This window comes from Eptatretus burgeri, chromosome 15 (assembly GCF_056783735.1).
Source record: "Eptatretus burgeri isolate ZD-2024b chromosome 15, Ebu_testis_v1, whole genome shotgun sequence".
Classification (NCBI taxonomy): Eukaryota; Metazoa; Chordata; class Myxini; order Myxiniformes; family Myxinidae; genus Eptatretus; species Eptatretus burgeri.
Genome location: NC_140975.1, coordinates 36,907,864 through 36,929,349, shown reverse-complemented (window position 1 = coordinate 36,929,349; position 21,486 = coordinate 36,907,864). Strand labels below are relative to the sequence as shown.

Sequence of the window (21,486 nt, the reverse complement as noted above, 5' to 3'; positions counted from 1 at the left end):
CTGTTTCCAAGGAGGATAAACCAGAGCCTGGTCTATCCTCCTGGGAGTAGCTCTTACGCAAGCCCTGACTGAATGCAATGGCGAGTACAGGACTTTTTCTTTTCTTTAAAAAAAAAAAATGTCAATACCTATCATGAAAAATGATTATTTTTATTTATAAAATGCTTTAATACATTTATCATGTTGTACTGTCATTATTATTAGTAATATTACAACTACCACAATGAGCCCAATGGAGTTATCATATGACTCAACGATAAGAAATAGTACTATTGGGAACGCATCTCCAATGGAACCATGTTATGAATGACCTCTTAGAGTGCTGTTTGTTGTAGAGCTTGAAGAGATTGGAATGCAGCCACAGTGACATAAGTGATCTGATTGTATTGAGAAGGTTGTCTTCTTCTGACTAGGACTTCAGTGTTTACTTTGAGTGCACTGTGAAGTTATCTGATTAATCCATCATTAAAGATCAATTTTCTCTGCTTTTATGCACTTGTTTTGTCATTTCCAATTGCATACCAAAGGGCTACTAATCACTCACGAGCAAAACTCGATATGTACTTCTACCAATTTTACTAATACAAAAAGTATGGTCCATTACAACAAGAGAGAAACAGATCGAATATTACAAAAACATTAATTTTACATTTTTGCCTTTTTAAAACCAAAGGTTAATACAGGCAGACGAATGGGATGGATCCAAGGAGGTGTACCACTTCCACATCTTCCGTGCATTAACATGGTGTGACAAGGTCTCTACGTTTGGCGAGTGGGGGTCGTGGTGCTTGGGGGAGGGATAGAAAGATTGCCTGAGACGCCTTAAAAGGTTTCCTTGAGGCTACTAAGACACTTGAATACCTCCTACTCATGCAAAGTAAAATCAGTTCTTTACAGGAACGAAGCTCATGGAAGAACAAGGAGTGAGGCTTTCAACCTGTGAGAACTGTTAGGCTTTGTTGCGGTTGAGCAGTTCTTTACAGCCAATAAAATTGCAAATTCAATGAGAAAATTATTAGAGAACCCCAAGGGGGTGCTGAAGAATACCAGGAGAGCTTCGCAGGAAAGTTGGTCATCACCAGATGTAATAGAAATTATACACATGACGAGATCCAAAATGGAAAATAAACATTGAGTCAGGACTGAATTCTCACAGAAGTACTTGGCAGCAAAGCCCAAAGTTGATGTTGCATTTCTAATGCACAGACAGCTGGCAGCTGAAGTCACCAGGTACAAAAAAAAAATAAAAAGTCATGATTGATGGCTAACGGTAACAAACAGGTCCGTCCGTGTTGGAAGAAACCGAGTATGTTGAGTCAGAGTCGGGGGTGGGTAGCACACCATATGACAGGATGGCACAGAGTTAGCACACCTGCCAATGAGCTGTCTGGTCTTAATTTAACGATTAGCACACAAAAAAAACTACCATATTGGTGCCGCAAAAACATGGTGTTGCTTCATAAAGTGTGTCGTTCCTTAGATGTACACCAAACCCAGGACTGCTTTGGTCAAATTCGTTGGTGGATATTAAAGATCCCACAGTGTCATTTGCTAAAGAACTGGTGAGTTATTGCAGGTAACCTGGACAAATTCCAAATGGCAAGGATGGAAAATGCCCTTCAACAAGAGTGGTGAGGCCTTTGTCCTGTGGTGTACTAAAATAGGCTGGAAGAAGCAGCAAAGGGCTTGGGCTCCAGTCTACAAATATTTTGACAAGAACAGTGATGCCACTGCAAAAAGAGGAGGTAGACCTACCAAAGCTGAGAAGAGAATAGCCAGGAATAGATACATCAGTGTCAGGAATATCCCTGTTTCACAGACAATATCTGTAGAAGCAGCAGGTACCTGTAAAGCAGTGATCCAAAATGAGAAAAGGGGCCCTCTGCTGTTGGTGATCCATTCTGTTAGGGATGGATGAGAAATGCGTATGGATAGAAAAAGAATGCAAGGAATGAGAGGGGAACCAACAATGTCAGGACTGGAGCGGATTGTGGTATCACTCCATGACCGCATGAGGTCAATGATGTGAGGAAGCAACTTTTCATGAAGAAGTCAAGGAGACTGGAAAAATATCGCCAACACAGGCAGCACTCAAGCAGAATATCCAACGAGCCAAATACCAAGCCAACTGCTGGAAACAGGCCTTAACTCCTGGCCCTGAGTTTTCAAGCCCAGCAGATTGCGACCCTTAGCTCCTGCTCTGGAGGATGCCAGCACTAACCTCGAAGCGCATCGGGTTTGTGACAGGTTTGCTCGGACTTTGTCATCACGCGTCTTCGTTTTTATGTCCAGAAAGCGGGTCCCCATCGTATCTGTCAGGACAAGATGCAACTCTCCATCTGTCGGATTATCACAGAGAAACGCATAGGACTTTGTCTTTGGCTCCATTGGGCGACACCTGCGAACACGTCTGACAGAATCCTCATCATGTGCCAAGGATGGACGTCCGAGTTTAGCTGGTCGCATTTGTGATTCACTCGATGATGTTTCACTAACCTCGGAGAGCATTACTCAGACCTCCCAGTTCTTCAGATCTCTCCATCTAATAAGTATCTGCGTGACACATAATGTAAATGTAGACACCCAATTTCTAATAAGCAAGCTAAATTTGTGCCATTCTTAAGCAATTCTTAATCGGACGGCACATATGAGTCCTGATTGAGGTCATTGACCTCTCAAGTTCAAAAGAGGTCAAACCTCCATTGATTTCATATATGAAAAATAATGTTGCAGGACAGAAATACTGAACTCACATAAAACTATGTAATCGAGGGACTTATGGTCATGTTGCAATGGCACATGATGACAAAATAGCAAATTCTCGTTGGCCAAGGTCATTGCCCCTCTCAAGGTCACCAAAGGTCAAATCCAAGATGGCTCTATGTTTAAAAATAAGCTTAAGGTATTTAGAAACACTGGAGAAAATTTCAAGCTCTCATCACAAAGCACACAATACATTATATATTATGAGGATAATCTGCTGTACTACCAGGTGTCGAGCTCTGTCTTGCAGCAAAGGCCTCCTGTGACTGGGTGAAATCCACAATCTGTAAACTTCCAAAATAGTATTTCTCATACAGCACTGGTACCTTCTGCCTCCTGGACCTAGTAATGACCAATTTTCCATCCAGTCTCTCTTGTTCCTGTTCTACCCCTAATGGCTCTTCTGATAACTGTCTTGTGAAGATCCATATCCCTCTGGCTATTGTAAGGGAGCAACCTCAATGATGCAGAATATAGCTCTTCATAAAGGCCAACTGGCAGGGACTTAAAGCTGCCTCTCACAAAAAAAAGATCCACAGCACATTTCCATTCCCAATAAGTTAGCAAAAACATATATTTCCATTCCCAATAAGGCACCAAATATTTACCAGTGAGGTTGCTTCCATTAATAAGCAAGGTCATGGAATGCATCATTGCTTCTGATGACGAGTCCTTCCCATTTTAAAACAGCCTGACTATCAGTTTTGATTCCGTCCAAGTCATTAAACTCTGCAAATGCTTCTGCTCCTCTCTGAGCAATTATGGTTGGAAGCCCTCAATCTCAGAGGTTAGAACCGTCTCATTGGAAATATCTTGGGCATTGCATACAATCTGACACACTGCTATGCCTGCCAAGCTCATTGACTGTGGTATAGAAGGCCACCTTCATCCCTGGATTTCTGACTTCCTGCACTCACACAGTCAATGTGTGGCTATCAATGGATTCCTCTCCTCCCATCTCAAAGTGGAGGCAGGGGTTTGCCAGTCAGTGTTTTGGACACAGCCATCCACTCATCAACACAAACGACCTCACCGATGACTCCACATTGAGTCATACAGTACCTCATCCCTCTGCCAGGCAGACAGCAACTGCACCTCTCCTTGCTGATCTGGAAATGACTGGTCTGAGAAATGGAACACGTCCTTAAATCCTGGAAAATATCAGTTTCACTCTATCACTCTGGAAGGTTCATCAAGAAAAACCCAACAATTTATTTCCTTGTTCATGCACTGGAAGAAGTGCAGTCACATGAACATCCAACATCAGCGATGATCTTTTCTGGGCTGACCACATAGTAAAGCTCATCTCCAAAGCTGGCTGGAGAATGGCTATCCTCTGTCGATCCAAATCTTTCTTTGGAAAAATCAGACCTACTCACAGTCCACAAGGCTTTTGTCTGTAGCTTAATTAATTCTCCCCATGATGGGCTGGTGCCTCAAATTCTGCAGAATCTAAAGACTCAAACTTATTGGAATCTCCTGTGATGAGGCCAAAGCACCAGGGTTTGCTGCTCTCACATCACAGGCAGGTAAGTGGTCTCTGTTTTCTCCCATTTTTTCCGATATTACTCACTCGGCTCTCTGTCCTCTGACTCTGCCTCTCTACTCCAGGATACACACGTCCTTCCAGAAACCCCTCTCTGGTTGGGATTCCAAAATCCAGGCTGTCTGCACAGCTCAACTGTTTTATTCCTCACTTCTCACATCTATGGAACCGCTTTCCGGAGGCTGTTCTGTCTCACTCTTCCCTCCGGGGCTTCAAGCAGGCTGTAAACCGCCATCTCTTGTCATCCCCAATTGAGTCAAATGGTCTTTATTATTCCCACTAACCTTTCCTAAACCAACCATGTTACTCATGAGCTTCAATTCCTCTCCTCATCCCTCTCCTCTTTGCCTTTTTGCACATTCCTTTGATGTTTGTCCCACTGTCAGTTCAACACTGCCCTTCCATGAGCCTTGCCCCTATTGAATTTTTTTAATACTTTCAAGTAGCAGAAATGCAAAACTCTCAGTGTTTGTCAAAAAAACCTACAAATGCTCAAAATACAACACTTTAGCCAGATAATTCATTTTTAATCAAGGACACCAAAGTTGAAACCGACCTCCAAAGCCTTGACAAGCCTTTGAGTTGCTCATCCCTTTTAACATATGCAAATGTGCTTCATTCGTTATTTTTTTCATTTTGGTGGAATTGTTTTGCATCACTTTGTTTGAGGACATTTTCCTAATACTCATATCAGATCCATTTATTATGCACATATGGAAGAGGGTTCGAGGGGAAGTGAACTGAGAAACATTAAATTGTATAAGGAAACGTGGGGTCACAGGTTTGGAAGTGTGGGAGGATTCAATATTTAAAGAGTTCATGTAGCTAATAAATAGATGGGCCAAAATTGCAAAGTAAATGAAAATCATTTTTCAAGCAGAAAGTCCTCTGTCAGTCGTTTGAGAACAATTTTGCGACACATTCATCAGTGATTTGTCATACCATGGCACTCAATAAAAGCTCTCACCTCAATGGCCTTGCTTCCTCGTGCCCCCTTTCCACGTATGGGTGGAAGTAGTCCTTTATATAGAGATCAGCTGCACTGTTTGAGTGAGTGCAGATTAGCACCCTGTAAAGTCAAGGAATTAAAATACAAACTCAGCCAGCCGATAATATGTTAATGAAAGACCTTGAGCCAGCTATTTCGGAAAAATTGGGCTAAAATATTTTTAAATTTTCTCGAAATAACCTGAAACCACTCACCCCAGCAGCCAAAGACTGGACTTAACAATTCAAACATTTGAAAGTTATAAATACGGGGTGTCATTAAAATAAAGTGCAAGGAAATTTCGATCAAATAATTTAGAATCTTTTGAAATGGATACCCATTACCCTGAATAAGGTGTGCGAATGAAGTAATTTTTTTTTACAGGGTCCACTAAGGCTCATGGAGGAGCTGCAACACAAATCGGCTAGGGTCGAAATCGAATCTCCGATCGATCTCAGACTAATAGTGGATGCTCCAAACATTATGCCACCGAGTCTGGTGGTTCGATTGATATGAAGGTAACATAAGGTGAGGAGATAAAGAAGAGAAAACGTACAATTGGAAATAAATAAATAAATAAATAAATAAATATAAAGAGACAGTCTCAAAGAAAAGAACTTCAGTCAATTGTTAATAGACATGCACGTAATAGTTACAAAGCAAAGATACTTAAGCATGTTTATAATCTATAACTCATGCATCATTACACATTTATCACATTTTATGAATTTTGTCACATTCATAAAACACTGAACACACCCCATGCTGTGGCACTTTTAAATGAGTAAATTTAAGTCACACTTCATTTTTTTTTTTTAAATGATGCAAACCACCAATAGTTAACGACTTACCTGGTGAGCAATTAATTAATTAATTAATGTGAAAATAAATTAACAAGGCAACCAATCAGAGATGTGTGTACGTATAATGTATTTTGTGAGCACGGTTATAAACAATCGCCCTTGCTCATCGGAGGAATCTGCAGTTTTATCACGGGTCGAGTTTTGATCAGGAAAAAAACATCAAGTTGCACAAAGGCAGGAAAATGGAAAGTTAAAATGGAATACCAGGTCAACATAAACTTTAACACACAATTTTATGACAAACTGTTCCTTTAAATTTTTGTTTCATGTCATACCCATCAATGACACCATGGCTGGCAGGATTGTCTAGGCCTAGACGTATGCACACATGCCTTTGAGCTGTCTAGCCTGCTCTGGTGTCTTGCATGCAGGGAAAGACACGATGTGTGTGCCGTCCCTGGGAAAGACGTTAAGCAGGAGGACCCGTCTGTAACGCTGGTCATGTGCGAACATCAACAATACCGCGTTTCATGAAGAGGTGGTGAGTTATCCCCAGCACACTGTACAAATTACATATCAGTGCACCAGCAACTCAGTATCCTGCATCAAGGTGGCAACCTGTCCAGGATTACTTCTCACCTGGAGAGATATTTCGACTGGCTGTGATACGCGCCTGTCACCCGGGCTCTGTAAATTGTATTGGCCTGTAGTTATAATAAATTTATCATAAATGCCACCAATATTTTAATGCAATTTAGTGAAGATGGTTCAACATTCGTTTGAAAAAAAACTGAAAATGCCTGAATTTAATGGTACGGCATAAGTAATTCATGCGTTACAGACATTTTTCATGGAGGAACCCGACCCGGAAGGATGTCCTTGCTTTTGCAATCTGTGTGGGGAGGTCCACAGCCACAAACTAGAATGGCACTTGGTTGAGTGCATATCTCCATCAGACTGATCAGTTTCGACTTTGTTTCCCACTGATAGGCCTTAACCAAAATCAAATCGGCTTGTTCTTGTCACCTACCCAACTCATTCAACAAGATTTGTTATAATCCATCCACAACTTTTTGTTTTGGTCCTATCTCTCAATGGTGAAGAATCACTTGAAAAATTATCGTATCCAGATCAGGATCTTCACCAACATTGAATCAATTCATCCTTGTCGCACACCAAACCTGCCCACCAAGTTTCGTCTGAATTCATCCACGTTCAGTAGCAGAGGGAACAAAAGGTTGAAGTTATCTAATAAACCATTTTAGCAATGTCCAATTTTATATGATGATCACTATTCATATCAATATTTCTCTCGAATCTTGTTCTCTCTCATCTCTAATTTTTCTCGAATCTATGATCTTTTCTCCACCCATTAAACCACCCCAACCCCTCCAAAAATTTTGCTTATGTATCCATCTTGTCCACCCCTTGCATTATCCCCTAACCCTCACCGTGACCTGCAACCCTTGTTTGCCCGTCTCAGTCTACCTTCTCCCTCGGCCCTGATATTGGTGTTTCCACTTTCTCCTGCTCTTCCCTTTGTTATGTTGTGTCCTGGTCTGTTGTGTGTCCTTGCTCTTCCATGAGTCTTAACCAAATATAATATTGTTATGTTTGTGGGATAGATGGAGGAACTTCATAGTAAAGGTAGGATTGTATAGAGTAGCATGGTCCATGGACAAGCAGGAGACATCTCAATGTAATTTAACGAGGGAAACTGTCAGCTTTAAGTTGTTACGTGTCACCGCACGGGGTTGGTGCTATGTTAATTAGATAGGGATTAAGGCCAATTTCTCCCAGTATGTGATTGCTCCCGTGACCTTTTCCTATGTTTTAGCATATACAAGACCGACAATAAAAAGGAATCGCGTCGTTAAAACAACAACCAAGCCGAACGTTCCAAGCAGGCAAAAATCCCGCCTCCAGGAATGACAACGAGCAAACCACGCCCCTGGGGTGGATGATGGATGGGCGTGACGTCAGAAGGTTTGGGGGAGCGGAGAGTTGTGTGAGGTATGCAATTGGAGGCAAAAGGATCAAGCTCGCTGGTTTCCCATCAACACAGTGAAGAAGGCTGCACGATTCCCGTGTACGTGCTGAGGTGAATTTGCCCGCGTGCTGGAGCAAGACGCTAACGATTACTGTTTGGCTGAGTCACGAAGGTGAACATTTACGAGAGGGAGAGGAGAGGAGAAGAGCGCATCTCTCAGCAATAACTTGGCGTGAGACTGGTCGTACACAACCATCCCGTTGTGCAAAAAGAACCCAACAAGAATGCCTGCTGAATGTGATTCTGCCATTGGTCATCACCTCTTGAACAATCCCGAATGTACCCAGGCCAATCACGCTGAACGGTTCCACAATGTGGCACGTGCGTGTACTGAAGCACATTTAGGTGTTCTTGAAGCCACATGTATATACACACAAGTTCCTGTTCTTTGCAAACAAAAAGAGTATGTGCAAACACTGTAGCTGTTCTGACCTGGATCCAGAGAAAAATAGGAGGTCACGGGTTCCCTCGGTGCCTTAAGGCCATGATGTGTATGTTCGTGTCAATAACAGTCCAAAGAACCAATGCCAAACGGAATGAACAAATAAATTTTTCATTTTGTGTCTGCATTTCCAGTATTCTTGTGTATGTCCTGACGAGCTGCAAGACGAAAAGCTTCGACAATGTCTGTTCTTTTTTCTGCTATTTTTAAATATATACAGTACCAGTCAAAAGTTTGGACACACCTACTCATTCAAGGTTTTTCTATATTTTTACTATTCTCTGCATTGTAGAATAATGGTGAAGACATCAAAACTATGAAATAACACATATGGAATTGTATAGTCACCAAAAAAGTGTATAAACAAATCAAAATATATTTTATATTTTATATTCTTCAAAGTAGCCACCCTTTGCCTTGATGACAGTTTTGCACACTCTTGGTATTCTCTCAACCAGCTTCATGAGGTAGTCACCTGGAATGCTTTTCCAACAGTCTTGAAGGAGTTCCGATGGCTGCCTTTCCTTCACTCTGAGGTCCAACTTATCCCAAACCATCTCAATTGGGTTTAGGTCGGGTGATTGTGGAGGCCAGGTCTTCTGATGCAGCACTCCATCACTCTCCTTCTTGATCAAATAGCCCAAAAACAGCCTGGAGGTGTGTTTTGGGTCATTGTCCTGTTGAAAAACAAATGATGGTGCCACTAAGCACAAACCAGATGGGATGGTGTTTCACTGCAGAAGGCTGTGGTAGCCATGCTGGTTAAGTGTGCCTTGAATTCCAAATAAATCACCGACAGTGTCACCAGAAAAGCACCCCCACACCATCACACCTCCTCCTCCATGCTTAACGGTGGAAACCACACATGCAGAAATCACCCGTTCACCTTCTCTGTGTCTCACAAAGACTAGTTTTGCGCTTGTTTCTTGGCCCATGCAAGTCGCTTCTTCTTCTTGGTCTCCTTCAGTAGTGGTTTATTTGCAGAAATTCGACCATGAAGGCCTGATTCACGCAGTCTCCTCTGAACAGTTGATGTTGAGATGTCTGTTACTTGAACTCTGTGAAGCATTTATTTGGACCGCAATCTTAGGTGCAGTTAATTGGCGATTTCTGAGGATGGTAACTCCAATAAACTTATCCTCTGCAGTAGAGGTAACTCTGGGTCTTCTTTTCCTGTGGCAGTCTTCATGAGAGCCAGTGTCATCATAGCGCTCGATGGTTTTTGCGACTGCACTCGAAGGAAACTTTCAAAGTTCTTGAAATTTTCCGGATTGACTGACCTTCATGTCTTAAAGTAATGATGGACTGTCATTTCTCTTTGCTTAGTTGAGTTGTTTTTGCTATAGTATGGACTACTACAGTACAGACAAAATAATGGTCTTTTACCAAATAGGGCTATTTACTGTTTTCCAATGAAGCCGACCTTGTCACAACACAAATGATTGGCTCATGCATGAAGAAGGAAAGAAATTCCACAAATTAACTTTTAACAAATCACACCTGTTAATGGGAAAGCATTCCAGGTGAGTACCCTCATGAAGTTGGTTGAGAGAATGCCAAAAGTGTGCAAAGCTGTCAATAAGGCAAAGGGTGGCTACTTTCAAGAATCTAAAATATAAATTATATATTTGATTTCACACTTTTTTGGTTACAACATAATTCCATACGTGTTATTTAATAGTTTTGATGTCTTCACTATTATTCTACAATGCAGAAAATAGTAAAAATAAAGATAAACCCTTGAATGAGTTGATGTGTCCAAACTTTTGACTGGTACTGTGTATAATAATATATATATATATATATATATATATATATATATATATATCATATATATATATATATATACATATATATATATACATACACGTATATATTGTTGAGGATTCAGCGACGGAGGGATTCTCAACCCACTCCGGCCGTCTCCGGGGTTTATAACGCCGGCTGGCTCAGCACAGGTCTCGGGTCACGCGTCTTCAATCACGATACCAAAGTAATCCTGGACATTACCAGTTGGGGAAATAGAACCTCGGTTACAGACTGGTTTTGTCAGATGCCGAGCGTTTTCTGCCAGTCTGTAACCATTTTGGTTTTATATGCCAATCAAACGGATCGTTCCTCGACGCGACACAAATTAATCCATAGCGGCAACTTCATACGAACCAACCAGATTTATTGGGGAACATCGAGGAACACAACACAAGCAAAATATTTACGACAATGTTTTTATTAACAATCTTTAACCCGTTCTTAACTAGGGAACTATGGATTACAGGTTTCGAGGGGATCCCTACCGAGATATGCCTTAAACAACATGCACACAAGACAGAGTACTTGATGATGTTTCATGGACGAAAGGAAAGTGTCAAAAGCACGAATGTCGCTCGTAACAAGCCGATGTCCACGGATTCGAGCCCAAGCTCGAACACGCCGCGTGGTAATATGGCGCAGACCTCACGCACGCACTCTCGCGCGTCCAGACCCCGCGAGGTCGACTGCACCAGAGCGAAAGATCCACGGTGGTATGCTCCAGCTGGCTTTTCACAAGGTCCAGCATACAAATCCAGGCCTGGCCTGTTCACCAGACAAGGCCAAATCGAGGTGTTTGGGCTCCGGCAGGCGGATCAACAAACGTGTCGAGGACCTTCTCATGAAAGTCGATCGCCCAATTGATGTGCAGGCAGCCTCTGGTCATTTCTCCTGCCTCCATCACGAAGCAGATCGCAGACAGACACAGCCGTCCCATACACAGCAGATCACGACTCCCACCAGTCGTTCGAAGCCCCTGCTCATCCAGCAGATCGCGACTTGACACTCGTCGTTTCTCTGTTGCCTTCCTTGCCTTTCTTTCGGCTCGTTCCTCATGAAAAACAGACACAGCTGTCCCGTGTACAGCCGATCGGTGCCAGCTCTGTGCTCACAGTTTTACCACAGTTTTCCTTTCTTTCTCACCTTGAAAACCGACTGTTTCCCCAAACTGAACCACTCCACGAGGTCTTCGTTAGCTGCCTTGAAGCCACTCGCTCCTCCCCCTCTACGAAGGCGACAAACTCCTCCCCCTAGCTCCACCTCCCTCTCCAGGCCACTCCCCCTCAGCCGACTGGGCGGGGCCTATCGTCCGGAGAGGGGAAGGAAGAAGAGGGAGCCCTCGGCACACCACCACTGTACGAACAATAAAACATGTATCCTAACCTCCCGACACACATGTAACATCCATTTTACCGAACAACTGAGCAAAACATGCATTTAATGGGGGATCTGAGCTAATCCTATATTTAGTAGCCTCAGGGCCATTTCCGTAACAATATATATGTATATATATATATATATATATATATATATATATATATATATATATATATATATATATATATATACATATACACACACAGTAATCCCCCGTTTATTGCGGGGGTTACGTTCCAACCGCCCCCCCCCCCCCACAGCGAAAAGTGAAAATCCGCGATGAATGGATGCCTCCCCAAAACACATTTTAAACTCAATTAAACACATAAAGAAAACATTTGCAAGAATAAAAATGTACAGGAAATAATAATAATGGAATAAAAAACAGTGAAAACATTCTAAACTCAGTATGGTAAACTCAGTAACGTTGCAAGGTTGCAAGACCGGGTTTGAGGTGCCGGAGATCGACTCGTCTGGTCTGGTCGGCTTGGCAGTGATCGGGTTTGAGGTGCCGGAGATCGACTTGTCCGGTCTGGTCGGTTTGGCAGTGCTCGTCCAACCGCGGCAAACCTTTTTCCTTCCCAAAGCATATCGAGCACATTAACCTTCTGAACATACCTCGCTTTCGTGCGTTGTGTGACTGGTCGAGCGCCAGGCGTTATAATTTATTGCTTAAATAATTTGTATTTTATATATTATTACCGCGATATACCGGGGGAATCTGCAGAAAAAATTAGTTAGGTTCCAAGGGAAACCCCGCGATGAACCGGGGGCGCGATAGGTGAACCGTGATATCGCAGGGGATTACTGTGTGTGTATATATATACCACTGTATACATATATATATATATATATATATATACTACTGTATACATATATATATATATATATATATATATATATATATATATACTACTGTATACATATATATATATATATATATATATATATATATATATATATACACACACTAATGTATATATATATATATATATATATATATATATATATATATATATATATATATATATATATATATATATATATATATACACACACTACTGTATACATATATATGTATATATATATATATATATATATATATATATATATATATATATGTATACAGTAGTATGTACCCGTATGTGCATGCCCGTACGTGCGTGGCCACATGTGCAAAATGTTTTTTTAAAAATAATAATAACTTTCAAACTGTGTGCCAGAAACAATGACACAGGCCATTCCTTCGCTCTCGCGTGCCCGTACGTGCGTGGCCGTACGTGCAAAAAAAAAAAACTTTCAAACCACGTGGCAGAAACAACAAACACACAGGCCGTTCCTTCGCTCTCGCGTGCCCGTACGTGCGTGGCCGTACGTGTAAAAAAAACAAACAAAAAAACTTTAAAACCGCGTGCCAGAAACAACAACCACACAGGCTGTTCCTTCGCTCTCGCATGCCCATACGTGCGTGCCCGTACGTGCATGGCTGTACGTGCGTGGCCGTACATGCAAACCAAAAAAAAAGAAAAAAAAGTGGTGCCAGGCACAACAAATCCCGCCCATTTCAGGCATAAAGTTATTTTGGGGATCAAATTTAAATTTGATACATCCTTAACCTGAATGTTGATTATAAGGAATAGAATAAGGAATATTTTAGTCTTAGTTTGAAGTCAATTAAACCATTTTTGACGAAGTTATGACCGTAAAATGATTTTGACCTTTCAAGGCCACGTAAGGTCAAAGGTCATGGTGTCAAATGAAAGCCAATAAAGGACTTGATATATGTCTTCCATAGTAAACATGCATATTCCTGACCTTTTTTGATTTATAATGGAAAAACATGTAATTTTGACCGATGACCCTATCTCCAAAACTTCGGACCCAACCGATATTCACAAATATGTATTTTTCACTGTAGGAATGGGGAGGATTATAAGTGACAAATAGAATAAGGTTCACTATAATCTTAGTTTGAAGTAAATCCGATCATTTCTGACGAAGTTATGAGCAAAAAACGATTTTGATCTTTTCGTGACCTTGACCTTGACCTTTGATCCAATTTGACCCAAAAGTTAATGAGGTCGTCGAAGGTTCATTGCCCACCTGTGGATTCAATTTGATAGTGTTTGCTAAAGCCGTTTTGCCGTAAAGTTGCAAACAGACAGACAAACAAACAAACAAACAGACAAACAGACAAACAAACCGGACGATTATAATATCCCGCTCCCTCCCTCCGGGGGGTGGGATAAAAAAAAAAAAAAACTTTCAAACAACCACACAGGCTGTTCCTTCGCTCTCGTAAACGACGACTGGATTGGGGCATTGTGTTTATCTATAAATACACATAAGAAATCGAGAAATTATTTGAATACAGTAAGTCGTCACTATCTGGAAGTGGTGCGTGCCCGTACGGAATGCTCACATGTATTCCACGAATTATCGCTTGCATTGAAGTAAAAACTGCTGTGATACTTCCACACACAGAGTTAATTAAAATCAAATTAAAATCAGGTTTACCTCCCTGTCTTTGCTTGCCATGACATTCGCTGCCATTGACCATTGCCACTCCTACGCCATGATAACTGTGGCGCCCTTTCCCCATCGTAACGGGCACGGCCCGTGACCTCATAGTCGGTCGGCCGCGCACCGGCCTACGCAGCCACGCCGACGCAGCAACGTGTCTTGTCATTGGTTTGGTAAATAAATGGTCATAATTTGGGAAGCACTTGTCCGATTAATATCAAACCTTGAAAAGGCACATACTCGGGTCCCCAGCAATATTGCTGGCAAGTTTCAATTAGATCGGACCAGTGGTTATCGAGAAACAGCGGTCTCACACACACACACACACACACACACACACACACACACACACACACACACACACACACACACACACACACACACACACACACACACACACACACACACTGCTGGAATTATAGATACTAGTGCGGGCCCGTAGGTGCGGGCCAGTATGTGCAGCCCTCTCTCGCCCCCTTTCCCTCGCCCCCCCTCTCTTGCCCCCCAACTCTCATCACCCTCTCTCGCACTCTCTCTCGCCCCCTCTCTTGCTCCCCCACTCTCATCCCCCTCTCTCGCCCCCTCTCTCTCGCCCCCCTCTCTCAGCCCCTCTCTCCTCCATAGTCTCGCCCTTCCTCTCTCACCCCCACTCTCATCCCCCCTCTCCCGTCCCCCTCTCTCGCAGATATTGGTCGACAGATAAATGGCCGTAACTTGGGAACTGCTTGTCCGATTAATATCAAACCTCGAAAAGGCACATCCGCGGGTCCCCAGCAATATTCCTGGCAAGTTTCAATCAGATCGGACCGTCAATCGTGCAAAAAAAAAAAAAAAAAATTTAATTAATAAATAAATAAATTAATAAACATTAATTGTATCGTCATTTGTGACGTCATAGCACCGTGTCTTGTCATTGGTTGACAGATAAATGGGCATAACTTGGGAGCGGCGCGTCTGATTGACATCAAACCTCGAAAAGGCACATCTGCGGGGCCCCGGCAATATTCCTGGCAAGTTTCAATCAGATCGGACCGGCGGTCGTCGAGAAACGGCAGTCGCAGACAAACAAACAGATAGACAGACACACACAGAGATTGCTGGAATTATAGATAGATATATACATATATATATATATATATATATATATATATATATATATATATATATATATATCTACATACATATAAATATATATATACATATAAAAATATACATATATATACATATAAAAATATACATATACATATATAAATATATATATATATATATAATATATATATATATATATATATATATATATATATATATATATATATATATATATATATATATATATATATATATATATATATATATATATATATATATATATATATATATATATATATATATATATATATATATATATCTATATATATATATATATATATATATATATATATATATATATATATATATATATATATATATATATATATATATATATATATATATATATATATATATATATATATATATATATATATATCGCTGCCATTGACCATTGCCACTCCTACGCCATGATAACTGTGGCGCCCTTTCCCCATCGTAACGGGCACGGCCCGTATATATATATATATATATATATATATATATATATATATATATATATATATATATATATATATATATATATATATATATATATATATATATATATATATATATATATATATATATATATATATATATATATATATATATATATATATATATATATATATATATATATATATATATATATATATATATATATATATATATATATATATATATATATATATATATATATATATATATATATATAATATTAGATGATAATTTTTATGATGGTTATGTTCACTTGCTCTCATAAAATGGAATGATTGCTATCAAGCCATATCGATATATATACATACATATATACATATATATATATATATACATATATATATATATATACATATATATATATATATATATATATATATATATATATATATATACATATATATATATATATATATATATATATATATATATATATATATATATATATATATATATATATATATATATATATATATATATATATATATATATATATATATATATATATATATATATATATATATATATATATATATATATATATATATATATATCGATATGGCTTGATAGCAATCATTCCATTTTATGAGAGCAAGTGAACACAACCATCATAAAAAAATGACAAACCTTAATCATTAATAGTGACATTTTCTCCACTTTAAAATTGATTCCTGTGAGCAGTCAGCAATGATTGCTCACGTGACTTTGGAATATTTTCAGGGAAAAGCAAATGAAAATCAAAGTTGGTTAAGTAACATTGTGGAAAAGGATGTCATATTTATTGTCAACAGTTGACGATTGGAGAACAATTTTGCCATTAGCAGCTGCACATTTTCTTTCATAAAAGAGTTCACCGTTTGACATTTGTAACTATGGGAGATAATGCCTCTTGAAACCTTTCTATAAAAAAAAGAATCTGTTCTCCAGCTGCGAAAGCCCCAGACTGTGAAAATGCTCACTGGACTGCTCAAGAAAACTTTGGGTCATGAGATCAATCCTTTGGTTGTCATGAGGCATGACACATACAGCTTTGTGCCTCTGAAAACGATACATCTGAGAGAAGAGAACTATATTCAATATTAGGCTCTGCATCATCCCTCAAATTGAATGACATGAAAAAAATTAACTATTGCACCTCACAAGAAAAGAAGATTGTATAGTGAGATTCGACTCCATCGGGGTTCGGAAATATGCCTCAAGAAAACTATCGATCACACAAAAGTAATTAACGAACCTATCCTTCCACTAGATCAATTGAATAAGTTGGATGATAATCGTGTTTTTTTTTTTTTTGTTATTTTTTTTCACATCCATGGCACACAGTGAAGATGGCGGGCATGAGAAATCACACATGGAAATGGAGGTCAACTGCACTGGATTGTATATTCTTACGAGCAGGGGCTGCCTGGAGGGGATACTCGGCACTGCCCAGCAAGGTGATTTTTTTCCCGGCGGTGGTTTGGGGATGTGTTGGACATTGAAGAGTTATAAAGGTTACCTTTTGCCTCCGGGCCGGCGGCAGCACTGCCTGACCCCACATAACAATATACACTTTATAGCGACCTTTGATGGACTCAAAACTGATGTCGTGGTCAACGTGTGGTAGCTGAAAACCTTGCGCAGATTCTGAAGTACCGACGCCTAAATATTTTGGGGCATCGAGGTGCTACGTTTGGGCCACGAAAGAATAATGCACAAATGCACAAACAAGCACTTGAAAATATGTATATAAATTAATTTGATGAGTGGCAAAGATTGAATTTTTTTCTGATTATTGCTAAAAGTTTGGTTTTTATTTTGCACTGCATTCACAGCATGTAGGGATACTACTTTCAAGGCAGCATTTCCATGGCAATGAGGTAGGCGAAGCCAGCAATTTGGAGGAAGCGAGAGAAGTGAATCACACACCAGGTACATGTCCATAATTGCCAACATGCATTGAGACAAGGATTTGAATAGAGGATTAGTGGAGAAAACACAGCAAATCAGGTTTGCATGTGACTTGTAAGAGCATGGGCTAGATGGAGGTAACGAATGCATTTTACCCCAAATAGCCTCAAACTCAATGCAAGATTCACTCGTTGAGCCAGAACTGAAGGATTAGCACATCAGGTGCAAGTCTGAGATGGACAAATTTAACGGCTTGTATTCCTGCTCGTCAAATGTCGAGAACATTAAAAAAACCTCTTTGCAGTTGATGGCATCATTCCAACCATGGCTCGTTTTCAACAGTCACTGCCAAAGCCAACCAAAGCTTGCACAATCAAAAGGTTTAAATTTAAATTAAATTTCATATTTCTGATGCTCTATTGTCGATAAACAAATACACTACCTGCTGGGTGTCTCCAATGAGCAGACAACATTACAAGCACTTCAATTTCAAATTTATTCAAAGCCTTTCACCCACATTATCAAAAAACTCTTCCAACTCTCGCCTGTGCAAAACAAGACATCAAAAAACAATGACATCACGTAACATGTGACCAGCAAAGCAGGAGTCAACTCGGCAGTGCACAGGTTCATTAAAGCAGAAGAAGAATAGAAGGCATTGTTGGGGAAGAGAGGTCAATGCAGAGGGTTACGCGAGTTGGAAAGATGTGACCAGTCTATGTGATATACTAATCCAGATACCGAAAATAATGCCAAGGGAGGGAAAATAACATTTAGAAACACAGAGTACCAAGGCTACAAGTTGGATCAAGGAAATTATTCTGTTAATGATATAATAATTCATGTCATCAATGTCCCATGACTTAAAAAAACAAGTTGACAAGCAGGGTGTAATGAGCAAATTAAGACTCCATGACAGGCAGGTTACCAGGAGGTGTTGTGATTATAATGAGTGCAGCAAAATCGATCAGATGCTTCAGTGATGCAGAAAAATGCATTAAGATCTGGAGCAGTCTGGAATCATAGATGAGTGTGGCTTGTGCTGGACGATGACAGCTGAACAGCATTGACCCAAATAGATCACAGCCCAGGCAAAAAATGGCATTCTTTCCTGTAGTAATTCTGTGCAGACTACTGTCGTAAGACCTGTTATCAACTATAGTATATGAGAGTACAACTCTCATATATTATAGTTCTAACTGTGGCATTTTCGCCTGGGAGAGCTTTAATGACCACAGAAAAAAGGAAAAATAAAAGATGTTTTCGACAGAAAAAATTTTTTTTTTGGAAAACAGAGTGTTAAAAATAAGATTTTAAAGCATAATTTCAATGTTGGTAGTGATGCTAACATCAGAAGCAACACAACAGGAAAATTGACAGCATTCTCACCTCTAAGCTCTCTGGTCCTGGGTTTGATTACCAACTAAATACAAGCTGGGTACAACTGTGGTACAGTAAACCCTCAGATATTGCGGAGGTTAGGTTCCTGGAAAATGTCGCGATAGTTAAAACCACGATCATGGAAACCTTGACACATTGGAGCTCCTGACCACATCCAAAACTTCCGTCCACAGCCTGATGGAGTACTGCTCTCCCCTTTAGGCTGGTGCTCCCGCCTCTCACCTTTCTCGGCCTCACGCTGTGGAAACCAAGGCATTTAGGATCATTGGTATCTCCCGTGATGTAGCTGAGTTTTTGGGTCTATCACACTGTCTCACCGCAGGCAGGTCGGTGGTCTGCCTCGTCTTCTAGCATCTCCTCTCTGGCCTTGCCCCTCCCCCTGCTCTGTATGAGATATGTCTCCCCCCATATTTCCGCAGGACACTCAAGGTCCGCCAGCAACCCCCTTCTGGTAAAACTACCAAAATCAAGAATCACTGCTCACCTTCACTCTTTCATTCACCTTTTTCCCAACCTTTGGAACAAACTCCCACACTCTCTTCAATCCCAATCTTCCCTCCAGGTCTTCAAAACAGCTGTTCACCACCATCTGTTATCCTCCCCCATCCAAAACCATGATCTTTTCTACCCCCACTAATCCACCCCGAACCCACCTCCTTCAAATTCCCTGCTTTCTTTCCTGAAAGTCCCTGTTGTGTCCATCTTCCTTACCCTGTGTACCCCACCCCATCCCCTCTCCCTTACACAGATCTCCTCATGTCCCTTTTCTTGTCTCCTTCTCCCCTTGTTGTACGTTGTGTATTAGCTCTCGTACGAGCTTTGACAATGTATGCAAAAAAAAAAAGCTTTGACGTATTGAACCAAAGTTGAATCAGTTCATCCTAGTATTACACTCCATACTTGTGCCAAGTTTGGATGAAATCCCTTTGGTTTGTCACTCGTTATAACCTCAGTTTAACAATTTTCAATGAAAGGGCACATAACCTTAGTTTTTTGACCTTTTGAACCAAAAATAAAATTAGTTATTCTTTCAATTACATTCAATACTTATGCTAAGTCTCAATGAAATCCTTTCAGTGGTTAAAAACAAAAACGATACCGGATGGACAGCCGGACAGACAACCTGAAAACAAAATTCCTCAGGCCTTCGGTTGCAGAGGCATAAAAACTGAGTGGGAAATATGGAAAGTAAAGAGAAAGAAAGACATGTAATTATGAGGTTTAAATAGTTTTCATTTCGCCATTTTTCTCGTTGTTCTAAAAAAATTAAAAAAAAAAACAGACTGTAGCACATGAAAATTGTACAATTAAAAATGTAGTACAGACATGAAATCTTTCCCAGAAAAGAAAGCTGGCTTGGCAAGATAAGCTGCAATATGCTTAATCTGTCTCCACCAGAACATTTCATTTCCTTTTTGTCTGTTGCATTCCAATTTCTGCCTGGCCTTCCAAGAAAGAAAGTTGCAATATTTCAGTAGTAGAGAATGTATGAGCGACGAGGTGTGAGCGCAAGTAATCGTCCCTCTGCAATAGAAATCAAATTACGGTTGTTGGCGCAGAACACTGCAACAGTGCCACCTAAAGGCAAACCGTCAGCTTTTAGAGAAGGGCAGATTCACATGTAACTTCATGCAAAACACAATGGGGGTTTTGGGAAACAAGCAGCAACTGGGCTGGTATCCAAGACGATTCCTCATTTCCAAGCCCAATACCGCTTTCCTGAATGTTTCCTACAAAGAGGGATTGTACAAGTCCCAAAGAAAACAATTTTTTGCAATTCTACAAAAACATTTTCTTAATATTATCAATGGTCACCGCAACGTCGATAAAAAAAAAAGTCAAAGCAACAAATTACCTTCCTACTGCTCGGAAATATGATGCATGGGTGGCAGGAGGAGATATAGGAGGCTCAAAATCATGGAAGGATTTTCAATCCGGAATTTCTCCCGCTCGTGACTTATTACCTCAGCAGTAAATTCCGTTCTTTCAACACCAGCTTTGTGTCCCTACTTACAGCGAGTTAAGATTACATCGACAAATATACATACATATATATATATATATATATATATATATATATATATATATATATAGTATAGTATAGTATATATATATATATATATATATATATATAAATATAAATATATATATAGTATATAAATATATATATATATATAGTATATAAATATATATATATATATAGTATATAAATATATATATATATAGTATATAAATATATATATATATAGTATATATATATATATA

At 39.8% G+C, this 21,486-nt stretch overlaps 1 protein-coding gene across 5 annotated transcripts in view; it reads right to left on the bottom strand.

The window, feature by feature from the left end:
* Positions 1-21,486, bottom strand: part of LOC147011936 (ATP-dependent RNA helicase with zinc finger domain-like) — a 310,053-nt gene that overhangs the window by 172,788 nt on the left and 115,779 nt on the right. For all 5 annotated transcript variants that reach the window (XM_085857677.1, XM_085857678.1, XM_085857680.1 and 2 more), the window contains exon 13: positions 5,277-5,378. In XM_085857677.1, the coding sequence (XP_085713803.1) occupies positions 5,277-5,378 (102 nt within the window). The remainder of the gene's footprint in view (positions 1-5,276; positions 5,379-21,486) is intronic.